Source organism: Berghia stephanieae, chromosome 14 (assembly GCF_034508935.2).
Source record: "Berghia stephanieae isolate SIO BIC M18660-M18661 chromosome 14, UCSD_Bste_1.3, whole genome shotgun sequence".
NCBI classification, from domain to species: domain Eukaryota; kingdom Metazoa; phylum Mollusca; class Gastropoda; order Nudibranchia; family Aeolidiidae; genus Berghia; species Berghia stephanieae.
In genome coordinates, this window is record NC_088373.1 from 25,139,933 (window position 1) to 25,153,288 (window position 13,356).

The 13,356-nt window shown below is 35.2% G+C and overlaps 2 protein-coding genes across 2 annotated transcripts in view; both read right to left on the reverse strand.

Annotated features, from left to right (window-relative positions):
* The window catches only part of LOC144959453 (uncharacterized), a 43,157-nt gene extending 34,365 nt beyond the window's left edge, over positions 1–8,792 (reverse strand). The window contains exons 1-6 of the mRNA XM_078892047.1: positions 8,665–8,792; positions 7,085–7,315; positions 5,932–6,015; positions 3,008–3,346; positions 2,075–2,278; positions 625–705 (exon numbers count right to left, since the gene is read on the reverse strand). Coding sequence (XP_078748173.1) covers positions 625–705; positions 2,075–2,278; positions 3,008–3,346; positions 5,932–6,015; positions 7,085–7,315; positions 8,665–8,728 — 1,003 coding nt within the window. The 5' untranslated portion in view covers positions 8,729–8,792. The remainder of the gene's footprint in view (positions 1–624; positions 706–2,074; positions 2,279–3,007; positions 3,347–5,931; positions 6,016–7,084; positions 7,316–8,664) is intronic.
* A 74-nt stretch (positions 8,793–8,866) lies between these two features.
* Positions 8,867–13,356, reverse strand: part of LOC144959452 (uncharacterized) — a gene marked incomplete in the record, with an annotated part of 28,174 nt that continues 23,684 nt past the window's right edge. Inside the window, 2 exon segments of the mRNA XM_078892046.1 lie at positions 8,867–8,973; positions 10,308–10,391. Of these exon segments, the coding sequence (XP_078748172.1) occupies positions 8,906–8,973; positions 10,308–10,391 (152 nt within the window).

Below are 13,356 nucleotides of genomic sequence, written 5' to 3' on the forward strand. Positions count from 1 at the left end.
CTAACACGTCTAAGAAGAAAAAAAAATTAAATACTTTATCAAGGGTTAAGTAAAACTTAAAATCCCAGACATTACTTTTGATACATGGAATGGAAACCAATTCTTTTGTCATAGAAATGATTAAGAATGAAAAGAAGGAACTATCTCTAGCGCGAAATTAAAACAAAAAAAATCCCGATTATTTCACTATATTTGAACTGAAGAATACTGGGTAATGTAAATGTTGCTGTTCGAAGATCGAAGAAATAAATAACATTGAGAGATTGGAAGTACGCTTCAATTTAATTACAAAAACAGATGAAACGGACATTTTTGATTTCCCCTTCATGAATGATGAATGAAACACTACAGATGAATGAGATAATGTTGTAGTGGCGTTGTTCATCTCTAGTGTTTCATTCATCATTTTTGTTGATAAAGGGGAAACACAAAGGGTCCGTTTCATCTGTTTTCGTAATTAAATTGACGCTTACATTCAATTTCCCATTGTTATTTATATTTGAACTGTGAAATGGAAAAGATATCATGGGCAATACAAAATATAATTAAGGAATATTCAGGAGGACCTGCTTCAAGCACAAGCAAATTGAACAGAAAATCCCAATCCTGAATTGATACAATTACCTTTGAAGTGCGGAGTGAAAGGGATTTCCTGGACCACGGACCACAGTGTAAGTGCCTGACATGTAAATGTACTCATATGATCTGTCATAAGGAAATATACAAAAAGAAAAAAAAACGCAACCTTATTTCATATAAATAATAATATATATATAGTAATAATTATGTGGCAATCAGTTACATATTCTTGAAATTCTGATAACATCTTTTCACTATTTTAAGTACTTTTCAAATTGCCTCGTTTTTGTACATGTCAAATTCCGTCTGAAAGCTAGCGTCCAGAAAAATGAAACAATGCCATATATAAAAGATTGACACGGGGTTTTGGGCCCAAAGTTTATTTTCAAAGAAAACCCCAGAGAATTCAGAAATATTGGAGAAGAGGTCATGTGTTGAGCTATTTAAGCAGATCCACCGCACAACTAAACGCTGGCATTGACTTCGTATGATTTATAATTTTGTGTAAACAAAAAGCACAATTTACTGCTAGGTTCGACCCAGAAAAAAACCAGATATATGGCTTTTATCATTAAATACAGATAAATGTTGACCTGGGACAAATCAAAGAGACATACCTTCATACCACTTACTGCTAGCAATGAATAAATCTTCACGTTGGTCTTGATTGCCTTAGAATGAATTATGACCTCATGTAAAAAAAATCCCAACAAATTAAGCCACAAATTCAGTGCTGGTTTTAACCTAGCAAAACAGTCATTCCGCAATTATTAACATTAAGTACATGTCAATTATAACTTGGGATTTGTAAAACAGACGACACTACTTTCTGCCCACATTGGACAAAATATGCTTCACGTTGGGTATTCCTTGGCTTGTATGGATTATGTCGTCCTCTGGTAAACATAAAATAGTTTTGGCCTTGTAAATACAGTTATACCGTTTTACGGCGCTTGCAACACATTAAAGTCATGTCAGCGCCAGTAATAAAGAAGAAAATGGGAAGTAAAAAGTTCTCTAAATGACAATTAAAGCGCCCAAGAAAAGGTAATACAAAGGTTATTTGGTTCAACTAGGAAACAGATGTAGATTCCAACAGCACACTATCAAAGTACTTAGTTTGAGATCACCTTAAAGTCTCATCCAGACACAAGTACAGGTCCCCACTAAGAGGAATACACTGAAATGGTTACGAATCATATATAACATGTAAGCAACAGTAATAAAGTGTATAACCGAGAGATGATTTACAAGGAAAAATATTATCTCCCAAAATTCTAACATTACATTTGACTGTATGCCACCCAGCTAGGGTATCGGGCCAGGGCCAGGATAAAACCAAGTAATCTCACCCCAAGACAAAGACAGAAAGTATTTTGGAAAACAGATATATGGGGATAGAAGACCCAGTAAGTGCCTCCCGGCCCATTATGGGAGGTCATGAACCCCATCTAAAAATCACTGCTGGTGTTGGCCGAGTAAAAAGCTGACATACCGTTAGTGTCAACATTTAGCAAAGCCTGCTGATCTCCTTTTGCCGCTACATTTCCCATGGCATCCAACCATCTTATTTCTCCCTTAGGAGTTCCTTCATTTGTCAGACGACATGTGCATTTGGCTGAGCGCTTTAGAACTTTAACTTGGTGCGATGAACCCCCGATATTTTTTGGACAATCAGAGAGCTCCAATGTTGGAATTTCTGTGTTTTTTCAATTAAAAAAGAAACAATATTTCCTATAAATCAACTGTTATTGCAGGTTATTAATGCTATAATATTTACAAATAGTATATTCTATCTAGTATCTGAAAGTATTTTCTCTTTAGCATCAAAACTCACGGACAATATTGTTAATTCTTATTTTTGTTTTTGTTCTCCTCCTCCTCCTCCTCCTCCTCCTACTCCTCCTCCTCCTCCTCCTCCACTTCCTTCTTCTTCTCTTTCTCCTCCTCATTCTCTCCCTCCCCCTCCTCATTCTTCACCTCCTTCTCCCCTCTTCTCTTCGTCCTCCTCCGCTTTTCTTCTTGTCCTCCTTCATCATCATCTTCTTCTTCTTCTTCTTCTTCTTCTTCTTCTTCTTCTTCTTCTTCTTCTTCTTCTCCTCCTCCTCCTCCTCCTCCTCCTCTTCCTTCTCCTTCTCCTCTTCTTCTTCTTCTCCTCTTCTTCTTCTTCTCCTTCTTTTCCCCCTCCTTCTCTTTCTCCACATCACCACGTCTTTTTTAAAATCCTTTTTTCTGTATTTTTCAAAAACCTAACAAAACAATTTATAACCTATTACTATCAGTTCCACCTTTGTAAAACGTTTTCCAATTAAAAGTATTGCTAAGATAATAAAAAAAAAACAAGTAGGGTCTTTAAAATGAAAAGACGATATTAAACCATGATAATATAATATTTTTCTTTTTAAAATTCAAACAGTTAAGGCCTTACCTAACTTGATACTGTCTTCGACTGTCAACGTGGAGTTGATATCGTTTTCAGCTTTACATGTCATGTTCATGTTAATCGTTGGACGGTTTTTGCCGTCAGCAGGAGGTGGAAAACTAAACCTGTGCATCAACTTGTTTGCTGAATTTGTAGTCTCAACGGGCTTGTTCACATTGACAACGGTCGCTCCTTTGTCATTGATTCCAACGACTTTGACACTGACTGAGGGGTTTAGCGTTGAGGGCACGTCACAGTAGATGGTCAAGTTAGCAGGGGGTGGAGTTTTGCCTTCGTCCGACTTTGGAGTTTCCATAAGTCTCAATGATACACTGGATGGACCATCTGCGATGAGATCAGAGATTGTTTTAATAAAGCCGTGTAGTCTTAGTGTGTTATTTACACGTTCAACGATTCTTGCAATATATCATAATAAGGGTAATTCTAAGAGAATGCCCTTAAATAATTACGCAGTTGTTTAAAGTCTATAGCGTTGTAGTGGACTGAATTAGTGGTTATTTGATAGACAAGTTATCTAAGTTTGATTGGGTGTCAATTTCACCGCTGTCGTTAGTTATCATTTCCGATGTAGCTGAATTGAGGCATACTGGAGTTTTTTTTTTTAAAAATGAAAACGTGCCTTGGAGTTGGATATTGAGGTGCTGAAGACCTGTTCTATATCCAAAGAACGATATCCAAATCCCCGGACTATTTTTTCTTGTGAGGGTTTGTTAAAGACCAAGATTACAATCCACCAATTCCAGCAAGAATTGATGATTTACAAGATCGAATAACGGCCGCAATCAACACGGTGAACTGTTTCATGTTGCGGCGTCTTTGGGATGCGTTCTTAGGAATACGTGAGTAGATAACGTGACCGTAAGTGTCTACACATCTAGGAATACGTGAGTAGATAACATGCCGTAAGTGTCTACACATCTAGGAATACGTGAGTAGATAACATGCCGTAAGTGTCTACACATCTAGGAATACGTGAGTGGACAAAATTGTGGACTGAACAAAAGGAATGATACAAAAGTGTTACACCAAGTGGGGTGATCTATATCAACTTTCCAATTGTGCTCAAAATGACCCACATAGTGAAAAGGGTTCACAGTTTGAGAAAGATCCCAACGTTACAACTGGGCAAATTGCTCAGCATGCCTCATTTGTATGTTTATAACTTTCATAAACATGATTGAGAAATATATGTCCAATCGTTGTAAACCAACAAATCATGTGATGGATAGGCAGCACATGGGCGAAAATATGAATATAGATCGCTCCCATTAAACTTTTATTACAAAACAATACTTACAATACCTGACAACATTTTACGAACATTTAAAACACATAGCAGGGGATCCCGATAGCTCAGTTGGTAGAGCACTCGCTTCACATGCAAAGGAACCGAGATCGATCCCGGGTGCAGTCGATCATTTTTTCTGACCCCTCCCCCTCACCCTGTCCACCCAGCAGAGAATGGGTAGCTGAGGAAAGTACTTTGCCCTAGTTTCTATAGCAAACAATTGTTATTGTCCGTTTTACGCTACAGAAACCGAAATAAACTCCGGCTCCATGGGCCGAATGGCTCTGAAGGACTACTAAGAATACACATGGCTACATTTTCAAACTCAATGAACCGGTCGACCATCTCCATTGCCACGAACATGCCTTTTCACTAAGAGATTAAAACAGGGATGGATCTGAAAGGGTCGTTTCATTTATTTGATGAAATATCCTAAACTTCTATGCACAGTCATAATGTATATGTTTGAAAAGGATGGTTGCATAACATTATTTTCGAAAAAAGTTGCCCGTTGCTATGGAAACGACGCCATATTGGAAAATATACAACAAATCTTAAAAAGTCAAAGGCGTTTTTGTTTATCAACCGATTACCATAATATTTTGGCCAAAGGTAGAAAAAAGGAAAATAAAGAGGCTCTTGAAGCCCGATTTTCAATTTTTTAATTAGAAATTTTAAAAATTAAGTTCAAAGTTATTACTCAATTATTCCCCTTGAAAAAAGCTATATAATTTCAAATTACTCATAAACCTTTTATTTTTTTTTCAAAAATCCGGCACCTAGAGGAGCTGCGTATTTGTATGACACTCATTTGTAGAAAGTCGGAAGAAGTTGAAAACTGAGGGAGGAGGTTTTTAGTGACGAAAATTGCACATTTGAGAAAAACGCATTTAAAAGTCAAAGTAAACGAGTTTAGGGAAAGACTCTCCTCTCGCTCTCTGATTGGATTGTTACCACATGACATAATTAAGAACAAAGTGATTGGTTGTTGAAGATAGAGGGGAGTTTTTGCTTTTCATTGACATGTTTTTGCCTTTACTTAGTTTCTAAAGACTATTTGATATTCTTTCATGAAATCAGTCCACTGAAACTAAAAATGGGCAGGACTTAACCATAATATGGGTCACAAAATACGTTATTTTTTATGCAGACAAATGGTCACATGGCAACATCCTACCAAAATCTAATTTTAGCAAACTGGGTCAAAATTCATCATTTTTAATGTCGCCCCCCCCCCTTTACCACAGAGAGCATTCGTGAAAAAGAATCTTTGTCTATTTTTTAACTTTCACTTAAAATATATCTGCTGTTTCGATCTTAGTAGATGGTATGAGAAGCCAGATAGGTCTGATTTGTATTGTGTGTTGTGTGTGTGTGTGTGTGTGTGTGTGTGTATGAGCTTGTGTGTGTGAATGATTATGCTTCAGCCACAGTAATATGTAATTAAAGCGCTTAGAATCTGGTGTCTCGTAGTTATAGCGCTATATAAGTTTTCATTATTATTATTATTATTATTATTATTATTATTATTATTATTATTATTATTATTATTATTATTATTAGTCACTCAGGGTATGAGATCAAATTATAACTATCTCTCTTAGACCATAACAATACTCACAGTAGTAGGAAACACTAAAGCTTGTAGAGATCTTTGATAATCCAGCCGTGTTTACAGCTTGACACCGGAATGTTTGTGAGTTCTCTGAAAAGAAGATAGACGTCTCTGTAGAATATTATTATAGTCAGATTTTCTATTAATGGAGCGTGTTTTTCTGGTTTTTCTCAACTGTCCCTCTTTAAAAAGTTGTAAAAATTTGTGTCAACCTTTGAATCAATTTTTCTTAACTGAATGTATATTATGGACCGTGTTGAAGTAATATCAAAAAAGTTTTCTTCTTTAAGACCTATAAAAAACTACTTTAAAACCGCTGTCATAAAATTCGAGATTTCTCACTGTAGAAAATGTAAACACGTTACGCACCACAAAGTATGAGATAAATTCATCGTTTTTCCCAAAGAATCTCGTGCTGACACGTATTTCTGGCTAGTGATTATGAGTTCATGCCCTTCTGGTTTCCGAATAGAAAAAAATTCGCTTTAACTGCTAATACTTACAACTTATGTAGTTTGCCTTAAATTTTGAATTTATGATTTATTGCTTATTATCTACATCCTGTCGCAATTACCGATATAAAATCTCTAGTTTTAAATCATTTGAAATACTGATTATAATATACTCAATATTATCATATTAACAATGAATGTTGTTTATAAAACTTTGAAAAATTGTATCGATACACGAACGTTTCACAGATCATTCAAAGACTTTTAAATCATAAACGCTTTTAAAATATACGATACAATACGACACTCTCGATGATTGTTGTGTCCAGTATGTCTTTGTTGTTGGTGGTGGTGTTGTTGTAGTTGTTGTTATTGCTGAACACATGGACATATTTGTGGAAACAATGTATCATAAATTGACAAATTTCTACTTTTGACCAGTTTACATTAAATTTATGTAATCCTCTTTGGCATGTACACAAGCTATATCTATAAATTTGGCAATCAAAATAATGATGATAGTGCGTATGTTCACTTTCATTTGTAACATTAGTAATGATGTTATATATATATATATATATATATATATATATATATAAAGAGAGAGAGAGAGAGAGAGAGAGAAAGAGAGAGAAAGAGAGAGAGAGAGAGAGAGAGAGAGAGAGAGAGAGAGGGCAGAATGACCTTACAATAATGAATAAAATCACCTTTTGGATCTCTGGTGTAATCAAGAGCAACAGTAGGCGCGTCCTCTCCCATAACAGACCCTGTCTTCTCATCAACCCATTGCGCTCTTGACCAGTACGTAGGAAATCCGGGATTGGTCAGATTACAGCCACAAACGATGGGTTCGTCTGGTCCAGCTTGGATCCATATAGTCTTACCTGGGGTTCTGTTTTCATAGACCTGGCAGCCAGTAATATCAGCAGATGGAAACTCTGTGAAAACACACAAAAATCGAGTAAGGAGGAATGATTTCTTTACGTCGTCGTCATCGTCGTCATCATCGTTGCCATCGGCATCGTTACCGTCCTTTTTACATATCTTCTTCTTTTTCTTCTTCTTCTTCTCCTTCTTCTCAATATTGTTTAAGTTTTAAAGGTCAAAATCCTCAACAATTTACAAGACGGCTATGTGGTCTAGTGGTATGACACTCGCTTTCGGATCGGAAGGTCCTGGGTTCGAGCCTCGCGCTCGGCGCATAGTTGAGTCCTTGGAAAAGACTCTTTACTCACATTCTCCCACCGTACTTAGGTGTAAAATGAGTACCTGGCCGTTAACAGCGTTGTCTTCGTCCGAAAAATTGTAATATCGCCTAACAGGCGGCACGTCCATTCCTACATGTTAAATGTTGCTGTTGACCAGGGACCCATTGTAAAGCGCTTTGAGCACATTTTAGTGGATACTGCGCTATATAAAAGCTCAATTTATTATTTAAAAGCTCAATTTATTAAGACACGTCCATTATTATTGTCATATAAAAAGATAAAGGAAATATTCTTATCACCATTTGTTATATAAATGATTTGGTAAACATGTTATTTCAAGTCAACTTCTCTGAAAGTCAATTAATTGATGTTAGTTAAAGAAAGTAATATCGCCTACCAAACGTCATGTCTCGTTCTACATGTTCTGTGTTGATTTTAGCCAGAAAACTCGTCCTTCAAGAATCGATCGATTTAAATGACCCTCTCAAACCTGGACTGTATGAGGGTCATATAAATCGATCGACTGTTTTTTGGCCGATTTTTTAAATATGGGGTTATCCAGAGTAAATATACATCATTATTGTCATATAAAAAAGAATAAGAAAATATTCTTATTACCACTAGTTACATAAATGATATGGGAAACATGATATTCCAAGAGCACTTTTCTAAAAGTCAATTGATAAATATTAGTTAAATAAAGTCTTTGTTTCATATTATAATCATTTTGTAGAATGCTGATAATCATAGTGGTGGTGGTGGTGGTGGTGGTGGTGGTGGTAGTGGTCGCGACGGTCGTGATGGTGGAGCTGCTACTGTTGTTTCTACTGCCACTGATGCTGCTACTGATGATGCTACTGCTGCAACCGCTGTTGCTGCTGCTGATGCTACTACTAGTGATGATGACGATGTTGATGAAAATAATGATGACGATGATGATGATAATGATCATGTTGATGTTGACGGTGATGATGAAGACGATGATGTGTTTGCACAATGAGAATGAATACATATAAACGATGGCATCTTTAAAACGCCCTTTATATTAGTACTGGTAGAACTAAAACAAACAGACTTACCTTCAACAGTGTATTCTGTCGTGGAGACAGCTCGAATAAAGTCAGCCTCTGTGTTGTTGACCATACACTCAGCTGTGAAATTTCCATTTTTGATACTAGCAGTGTAGAAAACATAAAAGTCCCTGGTGACACCTTTTCCTTGATCGACGACTCTATGGCTGTATTCGTATTTGGTGTCATTTTCATGGATGCGAAATACAGTGTTCCAATCAGGCCTGATCTTGGACGGAGTGACCTCACATTAGAACATAGCACGTTCCCTTGTTGTGTTTCCTTGGTCAAGAACTATTGAAACGTTGTATGGGCCATCTACAAGAACACTGTATTAAATATACTTAAATTTTTTCTCAATCTTATGTGGCTATGTGGTCTTGTGGTATGTCACCAGCTATCGAAATCGGAAGGTCCTGGGTTTGTACCTAGCTCAGCGCATAGTTGAGTCCTTGGAAAAGGCTCTTTACTCACATTATCTCACCGTACACACATGAGTAAAACGAGTTCCTGGTCGTTAACACCGTTGTCTCTGTCGGAAAAAATGTAATATCGTCTAACAGGGGTCATGTCTCGTGTCTTAGATCTAAGCTGCCATATTATTTTCTCAGAATCTAATTTTCAAGGAAGCCATCACCTAAGTTCTATCGACACACATCATGCTCAAAGGAATGTGTTTATATTGGAATGATGAGGTCATGTTTTAACAGGACGTAGTTTGAATTATAAAAAAATGAAGACTGTGGAATTGAGCATACAGGAACTAATACCGATGTGATCTAAACAATTAAATATCAAATCAATAAAAATAGAGAAGTGGTATTGGCATAAAGAAAGTGATGCCAATGTGTTTTGTATACCCAAATATTTAATCAATAAAAACTGTATTGGCAAAAAGTAAAATAATGCCAATGTATTTGTACATCTAAATATGAAATCAACAAAATTAGAGAATAATATTGTTATATTGAATGTCAATAAAGTAATAACAATGTTATAAAATGTTACATAAAAAATAGTGACAGTTTCAATACTTAAGTGCAATCATGACATTGGATGGAAAATATAAGACAGTAATCAAAAGTCGGATTATTTTTTAAAAACATAACCTTCAAGAGCTTAACCTATTCTGGGCATATATAACTGTCTCCCTATTTTCCACACACACACACTTTAAAAAATACACAGACACAAGAATGAAAGTATGAAAAGCTTACATATAACAAATAATCAAATGATACAGTAAAACACACAGAGAGCTGATAAAGGCAGAGCTAAAAATTGAAAGCAACAGAGGTTTGAGTTTAAAATGTCTACTGAAAAAAATATTGTGAAAAACGTGCGATTGCAAGAAATAAGAGAAGAAACAAAAGTGCAACAACGCACAAAATATCATTAATAACAATTATAGGATGAAACAAATAAAATCAAAAAATGATGCTTGTGAATTTTTGACAATTTGTCGGGAAAAAATCCAGAGGACGACAAAGAAAGACACTCAGACAGTTTGGATTGTTTACAAGGATTATAAAGCTGGAAATATCAACCAAGAAAAGAGAAATGAGAAGAGAACCAATCGCTATCGACTGTCGGCAAAGAACAGACAGACTGGATAATGAATAATAAATTATGACAGCGTTTTCGATACTTACAGGCATAGTTGATTTCCAAAGATGTTGCATTCACTGACAGTCCTGCAGAATTTATCGCCTGACACTTGAAAGTTCTGGAGTCCTCTGAAGAATATAAACGTAAATGTCAATTTGAAAGAGATGAGGATATGTCTAAAAGCTTTAAGTATAAGGGAAGCAAAAATAAATGTATATTCATTTGTGATACAATGTGCTGCTTATTTCGATTCTTTGTTGTGTTTTTGTGGTGAGGGCTCGATAAAATAGACAAGTGAGACAAACGTTGGCGAAGATAGTATGTTATTTCTACAAAGCAGAATGGCATGATTGTAGCGGGCGCCTCGACTTATTTTCTTCCCATGCAATAGAACATATGAAAACTAACCTAACATTCGATTTGTTTGGAAATAAATTATGAAAATAGTGTAAAAATGTCAGTTTTTATACATGAATGTGTTAAACAATGTGGTTGGACCACAGCTTTTGATTTCTGATTATAATTTTGACTTTCAGTATGTTAGTCGCCTAAGCATGGCACCAGTGTGAAATGGCGGGCAATATGTGATCCATTGTCTAAATATGGTGTTATATTTCGATAAAAGGTGATGCTAAGCCTTAATTACTTCATATTTAAATTCGAATAAATTGAGTGGTTTAGTCAGCCAAATAATTGCTTATGATTCTGCATGGTAAATCTTCAAAGCCAACTGGCTCATAAAACATGTGTTTATCTTGGTTTTCATAAACTGAAATGGATAATATCAAATGCTTGCTAGTCTCTGGATGGGGCACTAATTTATCGCAAACTACTTTTACCAGATCTAACAGGCCCAGCTACCAACTCACTGCTGGGTGGATAGGAGGGTTCAGAAAAAATCTCGACTTTTCACACCGGATTGATCTCAGTCCCGAACGTGTGAAGCGAGTGATCTACTAACTTGGCTATCGGGACATTGTCTCAATATATGACACTAATGTAATTTGAAAGATTACTTTATGCTGTATTCCCTAGGTATGAAATTATCATGTTGCTATTCTGATGACCTGTATGTCTCATAGGGTCTCATATTATAATATCAGCTTATGGCTCGGTCCGTAAGCATAAATTTGAGAAAAGACAAGATACAAAGCAAGATACATGCAAACTAAATTATCGCTAGTAAAATATTATTTACAAATGATCATTTTTATTCACTATTTGCATTGTTCGCATTGTGCAGCTAGGCTAGTCCTGGGAAAATATCATTTAGATGATACAAAGGACATGCTTCGAATCCTCCACTGGTTGCCAGTCCGGGCTAGAATTGAATATAAAATAGCCCTTATCTGCTTTGGTGTATTTGAGTCTTCAGTCCCTCTTTACATTCAACACTTACTCCAACCATACGTACCTCTGAGAAATCTTAGATCCTACGATTCAAAATTGTTAGAATCTCCTAAAACTAAACTTAAGTATTTTGGTGATAGTTCTCTTATGAAATTCGGACCCACGATTTGGAATGATCTCCCTCAATCTGTGCGATTCTCGAACTCAATAGACATTTTCAAAAAAAGCCCTGAAAACATATCTTTTCAGGATATATTTACTTAATTTAATTTTAAATGTATTGTATGTGACATTTATATTGATGATGTATTGATGCCCTTTTTTGCTCTTAATTGTTTTGATACTTTGGTTGAATTGTATTTGATTTTTTAAAAAAGCGCTTTGAGGTTTCGACGAAAGGCGCTATATAAATATGCTTATTATTATTATTATTATTATTATTATTATTATTATTATTATTATTATTATTATTATTATTATTATTATTATTATTATTATTATTATTATTATTATTATTATTAATATTATTATTATTTTTTTTTATTAGTGATTGGTTATCGTAAATTATCTAATCTATTTTTTAGTAAAAATTAAAGTAAAACTACGTATCAAGATTGGATGAAATAATATTAAAAGTTTGATATGCATGATATCTATCTTGAATAGTATAACATTTCATTTCAATCAAATTTTAATGATCTAATAGCATCTTTACAACATAACCTTTACCTTTGTTTTGTTTATTTTTAATGGGTTTTACGGCGCTTGCAACTCATTTATATCACATCAACACCAGTAAGAAGGAAGATAATTGGATAATAAAGATATTCTAGATGTACAGTTATAAGGACTTGAGGAAAAGTAATACAAAGGGGAATGGTTCAAATAGGGAACAGATGTAAATTCCAAGGGCACACTATCAGTGTACTTAATTTGAGATCACCTATAATTATCCAGTAAACCAGCATAAGATTCCAAAAAGAGGAATACACACAAATGTTTACAAATCATATGTTAAAAAACAGAACATAACAGAGAGATGATTTACAAGGGAAAATCATATCATCTCCTAAAACTGTAATTATACATTCGACGGTTTCCCTCCCAGCTAAGGTCTCCGGCCCGGGGGGTGGGAAACCAAAAACAAAGGGGTAAAATTTTTCCACCCCAAAAAGACAGAACAGAAAGAAAAAATTGGGGAATACGATACAGGGGGATGGATAAAAAAGCAGTACCTCACAAACCTATAGGGGAAAAATCGGTAACCCCATCCAAAATCTATACCTTTGTACAGACTTGTCTTTACGTCTCTATTATTGAATTCATGACATGGTTACTATCTTAGTAGTTACATGGGTGCATATGCCGAGCTACTAATGAGGAATTTTATGTCAAAATAAAAAACATTGGAATCAAACTTCTCCATATTTGTTGAAAATATTGTTTGCCCTGCTGTAAAACTAAAATAAATATTTTAACGGGGAAAAAAGCAAAATTTAAAAATTTCAAACAAATATAAAAAAAACCCCAACCCCCCCCCCCCCCCCCCCCCCCCCAAAAAAAAAAAAAAAAAAAAATCCCAAAAAAAAAAGCCCCCAAAAAAAAAAACCCCCAAAAAAAAAACAAAACAAAAAAAAAACAAATCAGAACTTTCCCCCCCCCCCCCCCCCCCCCAAAAAAAAACTCCTAAAAACAAACAATAATAAAAACTAAAGCAACCATAAAAGAAGTCGAATATCATTT